This window comes from Brienomyrus brachyistius, unplaced genomic scaffold (assembly GCF_023856365.1).
Source record: "Brienomyrus brachyistius isolate T26 unplaced genomic scaffold, BBRACH_0.4 scaffold64, whole genome shotgun sequence".
NCBI classification, from domain to species: Eukaryota; Metazoa; Chordata; class Actinopteri; order Osteoglossiformes; family Mormyridae; genus Brienomyrus; species Brienomyrus brachyistius.
The window spans coordinates 577,593-595,554 of record NW_026042339.1 but is presented as its reverse complement, the minus strand read 5'-3'; the positions used below and the strand labels follow the sequence as shown (position 1 = coordinate 595,554).

Below are 17,962 nucleotides of genomic sequence, written 5' to 3'. Positions count from 1 at the left end.
TTGTTTTAAACTCCTTTTGTGCTATTCTGGTAAGTGTAAAAGCCACGGGGTGTCTTCTTTTATTTATTTTTTTTAGATAATAATAATAATGACTATAACCAATAGAAAAAACCTGCAGCTTTGGTCTCCGCCAGCCTGGCGTGGTGCCAGATCACCCCCGGGGGGTCTTGTCTGTACTCTGCCTTATTTATTAAAAAGCACGATGATTACAAGCTACATCACTAGCCGCTTGTAGAATACAGAGGGTGACTGAATATTTATTAGCTTGCTGATTATGACTTCGCACTTGCTGGTAAAACAGTCATTATTACTGAGTTTATAAAGAAAAAAAAATTCATATATATGCTTGCATGTGCTGTATATCTATCTATAAGGCCACTTATGAAAATCTTTGACTCGTTTTGCTGCTGGAGTTAATCAAAATCCAAAGAGAAAGAAGGCAAAGATGTAAGTGCTGGTGGTTTTAAGGGCTGTGAATATACAGGTAGTATGGGGTGTGATTATTTAAAGAGAGACTTTACGTTTATTTACCAGTGATACTTTCAGGCCGTATTTTGTATTTCTGTCTGAAATCCATCACTGTATTGTTCGGCTGAATACAGTATATGTTTAGCCCCTGAAATTTAATTAAACTCACTCATCAGTTCTCGCAACAATTTGCATTTATTTGTTTTTTTTTTATTATTGTTGTTTTGTGACTAATAGTGCGCGGGCAAGCAAGCACATGCCTGTTCCTGTATCCCAGAAATGTAGACTTTAGGAAGGTGATGAATGCTCTGACATCGCCCTTTGAAGCACAGATATCCCTTTGATGCGCTCTCCTGTAACTCACAGGTGGAATCACAGACCATCAGCTGCATGCACTCCATGAGTAAAGTGATGTCACACTATGTGTCTCCATGACGACGACTGATGAAGTCATCTCTGTATTCATGCCTGAATGGCAAGTTAGTAAATCCTGGTTCATTTCTTGTGAGGGCGTGGCCTCGTTTTTAGCAACACTACTACAAAAAAATGACATACATTTTAATAGTAAACAGTGAGTGAATGCCTTTGAGTGAATTTCGGAAGAATCATTTTATGATTTATGAAAAATGCAAATATTCAGTTTGGTGTATTTAAAGTGTATTTAATTAATCCTGTTTGCTTGCTTATTAACTGCTTGAGTGTCACATTGAGTGACTGTTGTGAAAGAGAAGTGTGACTTATTCAATATGGGATTACAAAATATAACACAAAGCTGTACGAGTCTCTAAGATATCTTGGTTTTGCTTTTGATCTTACTCGGCTGACATTCTTTCACCATTTTCACATTTAATCAAATATTATGTTTCTGATTCATAGATTTCCGTACATCAGTGATTCAGCCATATTTATCACAGGACAATATTCCATTCAGCGGCCCTCGTCCCACACAAAAGGGGATGTGTCTCACGCTGTAGACTCCTTTGTGAAGAGTGAAAGGATATCACTGTCTCCCCGCGAAACTTATCTGTGCTTTCAGATGTCTCAAACTCTAGGAGATGTTAGTGTTGGAACAGGACTGTCTTATTTGCCTCGATAGCCGTTATTCCAATTGGCAGCCTTAAATGATAGCAAAAGATCAGAATGTTTGTAACGTCGCAATATTTCACAACAATGCGGCTGTCTGCAGGGACATGCGCTGGGTGATTTTTCTAAGTGAATCCTGCTGCTATTTAGGTCAATTTCTCATGGGCTCCACAGCTCCACTTGTAGGCTCTGCTCAAGGTAACTTTATCCACGCCGACCAATTATCGTCATAGTGACGCTTAGGAAATCAATAATGGATCTGAGGCTGCATTTGGTGACAGAGTGAAGAGCAGCAATGACCCACAAGCGGATTTGTGCATATAGCGAGGAAACTCCGCTTTCGTCTTCTGTTTATTTTTCTGCAGTTGGCGTCTGGCTTCATGGTTGGATGGCAGAAGCGCCGCTGGCCCCGTTTCTTGTTTATTTCCGTTTATAGATTGGTCTTTTGTCTAGGGTGTGGAGGGCAGGCTCTCGCCGCACGTGACTGCAAGGTGAGGACGGGAAGGAGTGCCCGGAGCCTTGCCGAGCACAAATCCTTATCATAAATTTGACACAAACTCTGCAAGAGGAATCCCGTTTGGTTTCGAAGCTAGACAATTGTTAATGGCACTTAGGAGTTTCCCCCTGAATGCGAGATGTCGGAGCGCAGTGTGTCACACTGTGAACTTCGGCTCACTGTTACGGCAGCGGTGAAGCACAGCTTCTCTTTCAGATTCTTCCGGTAGAAAGGTCGTATTAGGAGTTGGTTATTTAAAGTTGCATCTAGTCTTTAATCTTAGAGATGCAGCATACATTAAAGAATGGTTTGTTATTGCTGGACACTCTGATGCAAAGTGTGCTCTGTTGACAATTTGTGGGACAAGATTCCTATTGAGGCGTAAATACTTTTGAACATGTCTTTCAGATAAAGATTATTGGGGCACTCTTTTAGATGGGATGGCTTGATTAGGGGTACAGACACAGGATGTGTGTTGCTCAGATTATGGTGCAAGATTTGCACCCTAAGATTAAAATTCAGGCTGGGGAACCAGGGCCGGTTTTAGCACACGTGGTGTCCCACATGAGCATCACCACTGGAGCCCCACCTCATGAAGCTGTCCCGGCACTGCAGAGGTCATGAGTTAAGGGCACAAGGTGGCGGCCGCCTGTCTTACATATAGGGTTGACCGGCCCTGAGCTAAACTCCTGTTATGTCTTGTTAGATTATCCAGATTTACTATGGCACTTTGTGAATTGCCATGCCTGTTGTTTCTATTGGGAAGCTGGATTTCGGTCTCTCTGGATTTCAGATTGCAGAGCCATTGGTCGCTGGGTTTACGGACCGCAGAGGCTGCTGTCGGTGCCAGCCGTATCTCGCCCCAGAATGGCAGCGTGACGGCGGATGGTGTGGGTTTGATGCAGTGGCACCGTAGTTCAGAACATGTTTGGGGTCTCCCTTTTAGTTATATTCAGCAAAGGATAAGCACTTACGGGCTTCGAGAGCTCCACATTCCAGGTTCATTTTTAATTGTAAATGAATTTGTTGTTTTTTTTCCTACAGGGCTCCAGTTTGACTAGATCACCACAGGGGGTTTGGGCAGACAGCAGTGGCGCTGGCAAATTTGGCCGCTGTTTTGTGTTGCTCGAGTGACAGCGGTGTGAGCCGGCTGTGTGAAAATGGCGTGACCAGCCGCCTAAGCGAAGCTGCTTAGATCTCAGCTTGGCACCGTCTTATGGTTTATTTATTTAGCAAACGCTTATATCTATAGCAACATACAACTGAGTTAAGGGTCTTGCTCAAGGGCCCAACAGTTAAATCATTCTGCTGACCCGGGGATTTGATCCAACAACCTACTGACCACAACCACAGTATCATAACCCACTGAGCCACACACTGCGTCTACCTAAAAATCACACTCTTCATTGTTCCTCTGATTACAGACAGAACAGACGCACATATTTGTTTTCTCGTTAAACTGGTTTGTGTGGCACTGGATTTATAGACGGGTAATGGTGGGTACATGAAGTGATGAAGAGAATGATGAATTGCTGCTCGCTTTAGCCGAATGACTGCTTATCAAAATAGCACGGCACTGATCCGTAGCCTCTAGATGGGCATTGTGCACCCTGGACGGAGTCCAGCTTATCATAGGCATCTTACATGTAATTACACAAGTTAAGAGTCAGCGACTCACCTGATTCATCAGTGGAATGTGAGAGGAAACCAGAGCAGTGATGGGGAAACTTGACAAAGACCAAGCCCAGACATAGCTAAGTCCAGACTCAAAACCACAGGCTGCCAGCTTGTAAACAATCCCTGATATCACATTTCACCTCTGGTATTAACGTCTTGATTGTGTGCCTGAAATGCAGAGAATGTAATACTTGTATGAATGTACTGCAGTGACACAAAGCGAAATGGAACGACCGTAACAGTGCACTTACTATGAACCAGGATGGTGGGTGTGGTCCTGGATTGTGGGTGTGGTCCTGGATTGTGGGTGTGGTCCTGGATTGTGGGTGTGGTCCTGGATTGTGGGTGTCTCTGAGAAACACAGTGAAGTCACTAGAAACCCTAAATAAGAGTGACAAGTACGATGCAGAGGACAGTGCTTGGCGGTTGGTCCTGATGATTCTCTGAGAGTCCGGACCAAAGAAGGTGCCAAAAGCCCCTTCTTGGAAAAATAAAAACATCGCAGAGTCTCGTGTCAAAAAAGAATAATAGGCATTTGCATCGCTCATTATGGTTTATGTATTCTGTGAGTAGCACTTAACCGGAACAAAAATGCAAATGGCCACATTCTGGGAACCACTAACATCCAAATGGTGATGTGAGTCATGATTTGATGGACACCTGCCCAATGCACGATTAAGTTCTTATTTGTTATTCAGACCCATTAAGGTGTAGGCAGTATGCTTCCTTGTCTGTCTGGGGCTCTGAGAATGAGTCCATTTTGAAGCATGGCTCATCACACGGCTCTTTAAGAATTTAGCAGCAAATCGATATTGTTTCCTCGCAGTTGCAACCAGTTGCTGAGAAGCTCCTTATGTGCAACAGTACAGCAGAAGAACAGCAAGGGGCAGATGAATTGTAACCTCAGCCGTATACCGTATGCATACCCTGCACAGGTTTAAATGCTGATGACAGCATATTCAACCTATTCATGAATTTTACTGGTACGGATTTGTATTACAGAGACGTTTGGAGCAGTTTTCGTGAAAATGCAGCCCTTTGTATAATCGGATACAATCAGATGCTTATTGAACCAGATGAGGTTTAACACAAACAGAAAGGACTGAATCGTAATCATTACCAGGAGACTTCTTAACTACCTGGCAGAGGTGGAAATTTCAGGTCCAGAAAGTATAAATCCAGACCATGATTTTGCTTCACAAATTTCCACCTCTGCTACCAGCATATCAGAGCGTAACTTAAGTACACAGTTTTTTTTTTTATAAGGATAGATGTGTGTCACTTTTAACTAGATATTTGAAATAACTGAACAGTTAACGGCTTCATTTTAGTTTTTGATATAAATTTGTGTATTAATTATTTGATTTTAAAGTTCACACCTGTTATTGTTAAGTTTTGATATACGGAGTCTGGCTGAAATGTACCTAAAGGGTGACACTTCATTGCCTCCCTTTGTGACGTGTGTGATCCTCCTTGGTTGGAAACTCAGAAATTCATGGGGAACTTCCTCTTACCACATGAACATATCTCTGTTTTTCGTGAGAAAATTTCCCCTGTTTGACCACACGTTCTGTGAAATGCGCAATATCTGCGATCTTGGTGGCCAGTGTGCCGCTTTTAAAGTGAATGCGGATATTTCTGTGGAGGAAAAGGAAAAGAATTTGGTGCCTTTCAATATGGTTGCTGGTTTTGGCCCATAACTTTATAACGGTACAAAGATGGACGAGGCCTGGATGCGAGGCTCAGGCTTGGGACCCAGTTTATCTGGGATCTGTAGCAAAGTGATTTTTGGTCCCCATATTCAATGATACAAAGGAAATTCAGTCGTCCCTTGAATGACCTAGATTGCGATTGAGTAATTCTAACAATAATGTTGTTTGGAATATATTTATGCACCTTTGGATCTGTGCATCCAGGGGGAATTTGTTTAATTTATTCCCTGCTTTTCCTATATAAATTAAAACGATGATTGAGAAACCTGCCCTTGCATATATGACCCAAAGTATTGTGTAGCTGGGTGTAGAAAATGCAGGTAAAGCCTCTTAAGAAGTTCGAGTGGATGTCATTGATGCATTCTGCTCTCACGCCTCTCCAGGGAAGTTCAGCCCTACATTCACGTCGGCAGGAAGGTCGGAGTTCCTCCTCAGCTCTTCTGAAAGTCTGAGGTGATCCGGAAGGAGGCCAGAACATATCCTCCACCGAGTTGGATCAGCCGGAGAGGATTGTGGGAGGGGGGGGGCGGGATACCTCAAACTCAAACTCGCCTCAGATTCTGTTCCTATTTTAAACTTATAATTCTACATAAGAATGTCCAAAGTGGTGCTTCTTCAATTTCAGCCATTTTTAGCCATGCCCTAAAAAATAACTATTACAAGTGGGTGTCCTTTTTAAAATGTCCTTCAGTGTTCTCGCTATGACCCCCTTTGGAACTTTTTGTCTTTGTTGAATAGTTCTTAGTGTTGTGGCGTAGCTGTATATGGATGCATGCTAAAGATTATTGGCTTTAACGGAGGAGCGGGAAAGTGTTGCATTTCTGAGTGAAGCTCCTCAGTCTAACACCGTCCAGTCGCGGGCGGTTTCTCCGCATTTCCGTCATTAGGGTTTCCAGAGGCAATGTTTACTTCTTCTGAAAACACGCACACAACAACGCAGCATTTTCCTCTCGGTGTGCGGAAAGGTGTCACTCAACCGCATCATAATTCACCGCCGGTTCTTTTGAAATTACCCAGCATGCTTTGCGAGAAGGACATTGATTGACTGAATTTCCCCACAACCCTGAAGGACACCTTGGTACTCGTTTTTAAGCATCGTGTCACTCTGGGAGATGCAAATTTAGTCTCTGCATGTTTTAATAGAATCGTAGAGCCCTTGACTTGAATCTGCTGCTGGCTTAATTAGCAAAGTCTGTTGTTATGATTGTTACAATGACACTGACCTGAAAACAGGAATTTTCTGTTGAGTTCTTGAGATGTATCAGAGCTACTTAAAAGCGAACCGCTTAGAATATTTCTTATTATACCAGCCTTGAGGGGCGTCAGAAGCATTTTGAATAGGGGGGCTGCGGGGGGGGCACACTGGCATAAACCTAATATTTTATGTTAAATGTGGGGGAATCCAAATGAATAATTATGAAATGTGAGGGGGGGGCGACGCTCATGCCAGACTTATTAGTTACGTTTCTCTCAAAGGTCCAGGGATGCTCCACGTTGAATCAACGGGAGGGTGTTCGTAATTTTACTGTACATAGAAATGATTTGTGAGACTGCAAGGTCCATTTGGGTCTGTCTCATTGATCTGTTTTTGAAGATGGTCCAATGCTCCAATCTCAGGCTGTCCGAGAGTGCGTGGACCTCCACACGTCCACGTGGTTTATGTTCCAGCCTTTGCACATTTTTAAACGAGTGCTTTGTGCTGACGCTGCTTCCAGGACACAGTGATTAAGGGAGCTACTGGAGAGATGACATGACTGACAGAATCATCTCCACATCTCCGTCTCAGGCCACATCTTTCGTTCAGGTGGAGCTGTCCTCCTGGTGACTGGAACTCCCTCAGGAAATTTCAAGAAAGAACAAATATTTTATTCAAATTATTTATTTACATGTAAGTTCTCGTTGATTAAATTTGGAATTAATCCTCAAATCCCACATATTGAAATTCAACTTCAAAGACCCTACGACCTGCTAATGGATTGGAGTCGGAAAGATGAATGGATTTGCAGAGGTTTTCTTGGTGTGAGGTGAGGGGGCTTTTGCTTAGAAAGGATAGTTAGTGTCTGACTTTGCTTTGGAGCTTTCAAAAATGTGTAGGTAAGCGCCTTTTATGAAAAATGGGATTTGTCGTGTTTTCCTTTGTTGGACTGTGGAATTTGTGCATGCTGTTTACATACAGAGCAATGAGGTCATCCGTGGAGGCCCCCTGGTTTCTAAAGTTACGAGCCTCATTGGTGCCACATGTTTTGAATTTACTCCTGATCAGCATTGACCTACATACTGTCCTTGGGGCCATACCTTGGAGTGGGAGTCTGAGAGGTCGGGGTATTTTTTTTTAAGGATTTCGGTTTCCTGAGAGAGGCACCTGGTTAATATCGGCCTGTTACGTTTTTTTTTCACAACTGAAATATCTGGTGTGGCTCAAAGACGAGCCCGATGCAGAATAGAATGCGACATTGATTCTCCCAGATTATTTGCAAACGTTTAAAAGAAAATGAATAGCATAATTTGAATATGGGGTACACCAAGTCAGTGATTTGTGCAAATGTTAGATGAGACCAGTAATTAATTTACTACCGAACAGATGCATATGCATGTTAATACAAAAGAAAATTAGCTGAATATATGTCTAATATATATCTTCAGAAAAGTTTTTTTTATTTCATTTGACACTGTTGATGGGAGTAGTAGTGGTTCTGAAATACTTGACACCCTGAGGGAAATCTATTTCATGCTACCCTCCCCCCCCCAACCTTAACCATAACCCTAACCCCCCGAGCTGTAGGTAAAACTTGTCAAATCATTGGGGGGCAGGGTGGGGGGGGGGTTGCAGTTAACTCCCCTGCTACATCACAGGTCAGTTATCCTCTTGTCCTCTTACTCCCTTTCCATTAATGAACATTTATACAATTAATCAAACAAGATCCACTTTTTTTTTTACGAAGCAAGAGCCTTAAGGGTTAAATGAGCCGGTGCGATACTGGGACCCCGGTCAGGCAGAGCTCTCAGTTTCCTGACGAAAGCATAATGTGTGATAGAAAGCGGTAAATGGCAGCGGGAGAGGAGGACGGGGCAGCGGGCTGGCGAAAGAGGAACAAAGTAGGTGAAAAGTAGGAGGGATAGAGGGGAGGCTAAGAGATGGAAACTTATGCTCTGGGTGGAGTCTTGCGGGGGATCAGTGGGAGGAGGAAGAAGCCAGTTTCACTGAGGTTCCGACGCCAGCAGAGGAAATCCTGAGATACGCACACGGCCTCGCGCACGCTTGCACCGTGCTGGCCCCGCCGTTCAGGAACAGGAGCGTCCGGCTCTCTGCCCGCCTCGCCCCCGAGAGGTAATTACACACCGCTCGTCTCGGCACTGCGCTGTTTTTCCGAGGTCGGAAAATACCGTCAGTCAATCCTCATATAAATTGGGTATATGGCTCTTCCGCACTCTAGATTTCTCCCTGCTTTCCTACATCATACAGTTGCTCTTGTGATTTATTTAGACGACTTTTTGGGCTGTGTTTCTTGCTGACATGCAGTATTTTTGGTTGCTTTTATGCATACAATCATATACAGATTTACAGCTTTTTGAGAAGGTGAACTTCCGAAGCGCCGCGACTGTCCTGTACATTGTGTGAAACGTGGGGTTTTATGAAATGTTTGAGGGATTTTAGAAAAATCTGTTCTGGCAGGCTGACCTCAAAGCTTAAGTTGTTCGGCTGCTGGGTATTCGATTGCTATACTGACCCCGTAAAGCTTTTTGTTTAATGAAAATGGTCGGACAATGAGATTATAATCAGCAGTATGATTTAAACCCCTCTGCCCCCCCCCCCCCCCCCGTCTCCCGACTCCCCAGCTGTCAGCGTGTGAACCTCTACTTTCCTGCCTGTCTCTGAACCAAACAGGAGCTTGACTCTTCTTCTTCAGAGATATCTCACAGTCCTCTTTTCATGTTTGGCCTGACACCTCAATGCCAGCAGATGGGGGGGGCGGGGTGCTTGAAAAATACCATGTTCCCCTCATGAAGTTTTCAGAGACGGAAGGGTGATTCCCACTTGATTCCCACTTGCTCGAAAAATACCATGTTCCCCTCATGAAGTTTTCAGAGACGGAACGGTGATTCCCACTTGACGACGTCCACCATAGATTTTCTTCCGTCGATTATCTTCTGCCCGTGGCTTAAGCGGTGCCCGTCTCCCTCGACGGTCTGAATCACTTCTCGCCCTGAATCGAGTGATTTATTTTTTTAAGCGTGTGATTCATTTCTGTTGGAATCTCAAGTGGCATCTGGAATTTGTGATGACCGTCAATTGTCTGTGAGTGCTGGGTGACAAAGCGGGACGGCTTTAGTTGTATGCTCAGATATGTGCTCTCCACCAAGGAATCTTCAGCTCATATCTCGGGAGATGTTCCCCTGTGCTGGAATGTCAGTTCAGAAGTTAACCTGAGGCCTCAACCGCCATGGAAGTTTTTATCTCACTTCCACCGTGATAAAAGAAATACTATTGCAGCATTGTTAGTGTTCATAGTCTATCTGCTGGAACTGCAGCTGTTAGTTATTTTCTCAGCAATGGGCCATAATCACAATAACATTCGTGTAAATTACTAGCCTGCCTTTGCGTAGAGGTCAATGGCTTTTAAACTCGAGTAATGAATCCATTAGAATGAAGTGGTGTATTTTTTTTAAGCTTGCTGATATCTAAAAGGTTGTCCTCCCTGCGCTTTGCGCTACTGAGAGTAGGGATGTGTTTGCTTGTTTGTTTGCTTGCTTGTTTACTTGTTTGTTTGCTTGTTTGTTTGCTTGTTTGTGACTGAATAAGTGAATGAGTGATGTGCATTATAAGAGCACCCAGTGCATTCTTGTGACACAGAAACCCACTGTAGTCTACCCTACCTGCAAAGACCAGGTAGATGTAGCGCTCCAGGATCAAATGCCAGTGAGATAAAATATAAAAAGATTTTCCAGATTTCGCTGGTTTGAAAGTACACATTGACTTTCTGTACAAATAACAGCTGAGTTCGAGTAAAAACCAGTCCTCCAGAGCCGAGACTTGATTCCTCCGCATTAGATAATAATCTTAGCATGTCATTTATGTTAATATCTTGGCACTGTGAAGCATCGTAATTGACAACAGAATCCACAGTCGTGGGGCTTTAAGGTTGTCAAAGATGCACAGATTTCCGCATGGTCTGAAATGCAGGCCAGCCTCGGCAGAGTGCATTTGTTCTGGAGGTTTTACGGGCGCTGGGGAGGGGTCCAGATCCCAGGATAACTGGCCTGTGGTGGTGACACCCCCAGTTACAGCTTATTGGAAGGACCACCTTGTGGCAAAGCTATATTTTCTTTCACCTGTTCTCTACCTTGCCGGAAACCATGTCATGAAACGAGGCCAGCATGAATCACACTGCTTAACGATGCGATAAAGAATCGTACTGTATAACAAGCATGAAGTACTCATCATTTCAGCAGAGCTGTCAAAGGGGGCGCCATGTTAAATCCTCGACAGCTGTGAGGAATGTCCGACTTCCGAGGGATTTGATGTGCGTCGTGGTATTTCAGTGATCATCTGTGTGTTCAGCTCTTGGCCGTGGGCCTCCGTTGATATGCTCCACTGTCGCATCAGGCCCCCCTTGTTCTTGACAGGAACTCTGGCAGGATTTCATGATATAATGAGTGTGATAGTCCGCTCGTCGTCCAGCAGTTTGGTCACCGCCCCCCCCTTTGTTTTGTGTCCAGTGTGGCCGGTTAATGTGGAGCTTCTCAGCTGGTTCTCTATTGATCACCGGAAGGAAAGAGAAGCAGCTCCGGAGGGGATTATGGGTCCATTACTTCTGAGGCAGAGCACCCTGCCTCCATCGTCACTCCCGTGATGAATCGCTTTATTCAATAACCTCTCCATCACTCAGCTCTCCTCCACTTCCACGAAGATGGGCCGGTAGATAAAGAACCTTTGGACGCACAGTCTTTCATTCTCCATTTGGCTGGGAAGAGCTAGGGGCTCTGTAAATCTTTGATGCTTGTCTCACCTGAATGCCCACCTGCAGGAAAGCCACACGTCAGCCTTTTTACTGCAGCCGCAGAGAGACCGTGCTGATCTTTGGTCACGGAGCACATGGAGATGAATCCGCAAAGAGTACCCAAAGAACCCGGAAGGTTCTCAGTTCTGCGTTCAGCAACGTGAAAGCCAAAAGGCATTTTCGTGTCTGGCAGGGCCCAGATAAGGGTGAGATTAACTTAATTTTAATTTGACTGCAGTCAGTACACTGCACAGACTCTGCTCCGCCCACCGTTGTCCCTTTCCCTAATACAGGAGTGAATGTTTTCACGCCACTCATAGATTCTTATCAGCAGCGAGGGACCTGATGATGTCACAGCATTTTGTAATTACGGCTCTCTAATGGGAAGCAGACCACCTCCTTAAAGCGGGGGCCCCGAGCGTGTGGTTTCCCTGCCACGGCCTTCTGCTAAACAGCTGTGTGTGTGATGGGTTAAAAATAGCCAAAGGCCCTCAGCAGACGGACCTCGGTTGCCGTCTTCTGGCATCACCGATCACTCTCCAGTTAATCCCAAAGCTTACCATGAATGATAAAGTGCCAGGCAAAAAATCAGGGACAAGGAAGTGACCCCCAGCCGGGTCGTTTGGCACTCTGCGGTATTTTTACCTGCACGGCCCACAAAAGGGACCCCGAAAGAATGCGTCCTAAATTCAGAAAGTGGAGCGGATGTGGCGCCCCTTGTGCAAGGCACCCGTGTGTCCCAGATCACAGGGCCCTGCAGGCCCTGAATGTGCGTCTTTGAGCGGTCATGCTCACGCTTTCCCACAATCCTTCACTTCATCGTGGGACAAACGTGTCCCATTTGCCATGGCATGCGGCTCATTTGTGGAGTTTTCTTTCAACGACGCACGCATCAAAGGGCCGCTCTCGTTAATTGTCTAGGTACCTTATCGGCACCCCACCGTTGGCCAAAGCGAATCAGGCACCTTGTCACCGTGAGAATGATGGTCGGTCACTGAGAACATGGGGATTGAGCTTCTGCCTCTGCCTCTGCTAGGGAGGGGAGCCAGCAGTGGCCGGGCAGGATGATATCCCAGGAGGCCCTGTGCCTTCCCCGTGACGGGTTCGCCATTTCCCAGGACTCCATGGAAGACTACTGGAGCGAGGTGAGGAACATCACGGAAAGTGGGCCCGTCTGCCAGGAACTTCTGCTGGAAGAGCACAGCATGGATGGTATGCCAGCCCCAGGGGGTGCGATGCCGGTACTCTCCGCATTGTTGTTACGTGGGGTTGTGGGATCTCAGCTAAGGGTTATGTGAGTTATTACACAGAGTTTTGGGTTTTGGGTTCTGTCCACAGATGTCTGGTTTGCTGACGTTCTCTGTGTCTGCGGATGTTCCCAGAGGCGGAGCTTGAGGAGGCATGGCTACAGGAGGCGGGGCTATCCGCCTTGGTGTCGGGGGCCTCGGGGGACACGCCTGCCGAGGTCCTGCTCTCCACACTCACGCGCTCCCAGGCAGCCCTGGTACAGAAGCGGCTGAACAGCTACACTCAGACCCTGCGGAGACACAACAGGCAATCGGCGCGTCACGTGAGGGACATCTTCCCGGGATCGGACCCTGCGGTGAGTCAGGCCCATGAGTCCAGCATAAGCAACCCTCCCCATGTCCCAATATCCTCCCCACTCTTTCCATCCTCTTGACGATTCTTTTGATCCAGAACGTGCCAACATTTTCTGTCAGATATGCCATTATTGTCCAGTTCAGCCAGAATAAAAGATAAAATATGAAATTATATTATTATTTGGAGTGGGGTACCTAGGGACCTCTGGAACTGGTACAAAAACATAGCAATAGAAGTAAGGCCTTAAGGAATGGACCAGACCTATTCCCTTTGAAGTGTGAAGCAGTGCTTCAATGGTCCTGTTACAGACTATCCCTCTAGGTCTGAGAGTCACCTTAACAGTCAACCCATCAGTGACAACAAAGAGAACACAGGTCTACACCAGAGTGAAACATTGAGGGTGAAGGTGGTGGGGTGTCTGTCCATTCCTTCCTGGGAACGGAGATCTTTCAGGGATACTTTCACACAGCCTCTCTAGGCTCATCCTTATTCCAGGGACTGACCGTCCGGTCTCCTCTCGGACGTCCCCAGCACAGCGGCTTCGCGAGACACACCTGCTGGCTTCGCAGTCAGCAACTAGGAAGTCCCAGGTAGCAGGCAAAGGCATTTGCATGTGATGTGCGGTGTTCAGATACTGGAGAGGAACCGAGAGGTGGCAGGGGGGTCAGGGAGAGTAAATCAGCATGTTGTTTTGGCTGCTGCCAAGCCTGGCTGGAAGTGAGTTGTGAAACGCTGCGGTCCCGTGGCAGGACTGCTTACGTTTATGGTGGGGGCGGGATGCGGTTCAGTCCGCGGAGGCTGGCCTCTCAGCTCGGTTTGCCGAAGGTGCCGAGGCCATGAGTCATGTCAGGCTTTCTTCCAAGCGGCGGGCATCAGGAGACTTCCGCGGCCACTTCTTCGTCGACCGTCTCACAAAGCGGAGCAATGCCGAAGCCGTAACGTCGGCGACAAAGGCTCTCGATTGAAAAAACCTGATAAAAGGAAACCGTATACGGCCATCCCTCAGATGGGCACGCAACAAATAGTTTGAAAGGCAAATCACACACGGTTTTTATCGCAAATTGCTTTGCATTTAATAGCCTCGCGCACTTCAATCTGTCGGAAGAAAGGAATAATTGCGACAGGTTCACGTTAGACTTTGAAGGGAGGTGAAGACTCCCTTCCTGCTGGGTTTCGTGCTACATTTACACCGCCGTGTTTAATGTGCGTACAGTTCCAATCTGTCTCAGTTGGAGTTTTGGTGACTGTTGGTTTTCACATTGTTTGCTTTGCTACGCAGCGAGCGGATTTGTTGATATTCAGGCTCCTTTGAATCTTCTCCATCTGTTTGGCTTTTCCGGCTTTCATCTGCCACCAATGAGTAACAGGCAAAAGCAGGATAGTCTTCAGAATATTTATCTGAAGACGGCCACATATCGCATAAATATCGGCCGTCGAAGAGCTGCATATATTTTGCTTATCCATTCAGGAATTTGCATTTTACGCACTTCTCTGTGTCTCCCCTGATACAATGTGATATCGATGGAGTGATTTAAATTGATAAAAGTCAAGGAACAGCTGACTGTCCATTGGAACCTACCACAGTCCATCCCTATCCACCACAGCTGGTCTCTCTGCACCACAGTCCTTCATAGTCTATTCTGTTCTTTGTAGTCCATCCCTGTCCAGCACAGCCAATCCCTGTCCACCACAGTCCTTCACAGCCAATCCCTGTCCACCAAAGCTTTTCCTTATACTGAGACCTACTTCGACCTGTCTTTGGGCTACCCTGACAGACTCTCTCACTCTCTCCTAGCAGCCTGGACAGCCTGCTGATTCGGGCCCCCAGATCTCGCCTGGTGGTCAGCTCCCAGTCAAGGTGCCAGCCTGGGCCCCAGCGCGAGGTGAGCCAAGCCTGACTGCCCCCGTCCTCTACCCCCACCCACCGAGCTTAGAGAGCGGCACTGGTCAGGGATGGAAAGCAGTCCAGCTACATTCATCTCGTGTTTATTGTAGTTGAGCTTGTAAAAAAAAAAACAACTCCAAACCACAGAAGCTCCCCTGGGTAATAACCTAAAATAACCTTTCGAAAAGTCCTCTTCGGCCCCCGCCTTGCTTGCCTCTCTTGGTTTTGGTCATGCATATGAGTCATGTGGTTCCTCATGAACGTCTCCCTTCGCAGGGGAAGGCAGCGGGTCGGGTTGCGAGCCCGTGAGAGAGACCCTGCAGTTTGAGGTGCCCTACTCCGAGGGGCTGGCTGCCTACCGCAAGGAGCACGACTGTCCGGACTGCCATAAGACCCGGAGGGACGATGGAGCCCTGCCCGTAAGTTCCCCAGTTTAACCCCCTCCCCCCAATGCCAGTGACATTGACCAATGTTGGGAGAAGCTGCCAGAATAACCCATTACAGACAGAGGTCGAAAGTTCAGGTCCAGAAAGTACAAATCCATACCAAGGTTTTTTGTCAACCAACCAGTTGAGTGTAAGGAGTCACAGTCACAAACTGGTTGGTTGAAACAAAACCTTCACTGATGTTGACAGTGTTCCTGTCCAACCCAATCCCTTTAAACTCACTGGTCAGCAGCTGAAGGTTAGGAGGAGCTACGACCAGCTCACCCTATGGTGCGGGCTTTAACCAGTCCTGTTGTGGGGCAAAAATCAGAATTTTTAATTTCTTTGATGGACTGATTCCTCGGCACCAAAGTTCTCATTCGTAATCTGAACAAAGAGTGCACTTCCTGGTTGTTGCTGATTGCATGCATTCATATTAATGCCTATCATTATTATTTATGTTTATGCCTCTGATGTTGTGCATAATGCAAATTATGACTGATTTAGTTAATGCATGAATTGATTAGTGGAAGGAGGCTTTTTAACATACAGGCTTCCAGAAGGGACGTGCTTGTTGACGTTCTTACCTCTTATCTCTTTCTTATCAAGGTCTTCCTGCCCCCTACCCCTAAACTCGGCCTGACAAGAGTGCAGGACCTTTCTTCAGAGGACATGAAGAAGATCAGCTACATCGCCCTGATCGAGCTGACCACGCTTTTCGACACTCTGGGCATCGAGCTGAAAAGGAACCGGCTTACGCGCAACAAGGCTCGCGGTGGGTCGGGTGATAGAGAGGGGACTGTGTCTCTGTCAGGCCTTCCAGTGTACCATTCACACATACCAAGTCCTAAACTGGTCTTTGTCAGGCCTTCCAGTATACCATTCGCACATACCAAGTCTTAAACTGGTCTTTGTCAGGCCTTCCAGTGTACCATTCACACATACCAAGTCCTAAACTGGTCTTTGTCAGGCCTTCCAGTATACCATTCACACATACCAAGTTCTAAACTGGTCTTTGTCAGGCCTTCCAGTATACCATTCACAATACCAAGTCCTAAACTGGTCTCTGTCAGGCCTTCCAGTATACCATACACACATATCCAGTCCTAGACTGGTCCCCGTCAGGCTTTCCAGTGCACCATACACACATATCCAGTCCTAGACTGGTCCCTGTCAGGCTTTCCAGTGTACCATACACACATATCCAGTCCTAGACTGGTTCCTGTCAGGCCTTCCTGTCAGTCACCGGACTCTAAACTGGCCCGTTTTGTCAGCAGAAAGCGGCATCTTCGGGGTTTCCCTCGCGACGCTTCTAGAAAACGACCAGAAGAAGCTTCCTGGCTCCAAAGTTCCCCTCGTTTTCAAAAAGGTAAAGTTTTCCCCGGGCCGTTCTTCCCAGTAACACTGTGGTCCATCCCAATGAACCCGAGTGCCGGGTTGAGGGAGTCGGCCGTAAGTCACACCATGATGCTCCGCTCAGCAGCTGGGAGGATCAGAATGACACAGAAACTCCCCATAACTCCCTCCTCCCCCCCCCCCTCCCTGTGAAAGCCACACAAACGTTACCACGTCAGTCCCTGGTCGTATGGCCGTGAGCGTCCGTGTGTGGGAGAGGACCGCACAGATGTTACCTCCCATCTTCGCACATACTCCCCAGCATTCTCCCTCCCCCCACACCCCCCCATGACCGGGGATGAGTGCAAAGCGGTCACAGCCGGCCGGTACCCCTGGATCTGGGAGATGCCGCGTTCCTTTGCGCTGGTCCATATCCGCGGTGCTGGAGGTAAAAGCAGGGCCACTCCGCCGGCGGCCTCCTCGTCGGCGAGCCCCCCAGCATGAAGCGGCCATTATTGCGCGCACCCGGCCGCGACGCACTTTTACGAAAAATGCAGGTTTTCACACACTCCGGGTTTAACCCGTCGCCGGGTGGCACAGGAATGCGTGCGGTGTCTTGTCAGTACTCGTGAAGGGGAAAATTCCAGAAGCTCAACACAAAAGTTTTTCCGTGTCAGACTGTTTATGAATATAATCTAATCTTCGAAATTTAACGATGGCATGTTTCATATGTGGGATGGGAGCCTTTTCCTTAATTCCACAGTATGGAACATCTCTACATTTTTTCCGCCTGAGGGTATAGATATGGGGTCCAAGTGTCCCCCCTCGCTTACTGGGAAAGCAGGACATCCGATGATCCCACGGGAGCCCTTGATTTGAGCCACAAACTCGGCAAAGTGGAGATCAGGCGTCTTTCTCTGGATTTCACAAGCGCGGGAGAGACTGGGAGGCTGAGCCTCTTATCTTACGGAGATTATTCTGAAAGGTGTTTTTTTCCCCTTTTTTTAATCTTTAATCTTTTTTGGCACAAGCCGGCATGTTCAAACAGCTTTGATAAAATCTTGGCAATTTATCATCGGTATGATCAAGAAGAAAGAACAGTGCAGCCCCCCCCACCCAAAAAAAAAAACACAGCGACAAACGGTTTCTAAAAATGAGCTAGAAATTAGTCAGGAAACTTCTCTGATAATCCCTGGCCCCTCTGTTTGGCTGATCTTACATGTGTAAATCTTTAATTGGCTCTCTAATTTATCTGAGCGTAACGTGTGTGTGTCTGTCTG

At 46.7% G+C, this 17,962-nt stretch overlaps 1 protein-coding gene across 10 annotated transcripts in view; it reads left to right on the top strand.

The window, feature by feature from the left end:
- The window catches only part of arhgap28 (Rho GTPase activating protein 28), a 29,970-nt gene that overhangs the window by 7,324 nt on the left and 4,684 nt on the right, over positions 1 to 17,962 (top strand). For 5 of the 10 annotated variants that reach the window (XM_049002069.1, XM_049002068.1, XM_049002060.1 and 2 more), the window contains 6 exons: positions 12,472 to 12,647; positions 12,818 to 13,038; positions 14,836 to 14,920; positions 15,199 to 15,341; positions 15,957 to 16,122; positions 16,625 to 16,716. In XM_049002069.1, the coding sequence (XP_048858026.1) occupies positions 12,500 to 12,647; positions 12,818 to 13,038; positions 14,836 to 14,920; positions 15,199 to 15,341; positions 15,957 to 16,122; positions 16,625 to 16,716 (855 nt within the window). In that variant the 5' untranslated portion in view covers positions 12,472 to 12,499. Of the gene's footprint in view, positions 1 to 74; positions 448 to 834; positions 948 to 8,272; positions 8,765 to 12,471; positions 12,648 to 12,773; positions 13,039 to 14,835; positions 14,921 to 15,198; positions 15,342 to 15,956; positions 16,123 to 16,624; positions 16,717 to 17,962 lie in introns of those variants that run through there. The other 5 variants (XM_049002062.1, XM_049002061.1, XM_049002063.1 and 2 more) reach the window with 4 other exon arrangements.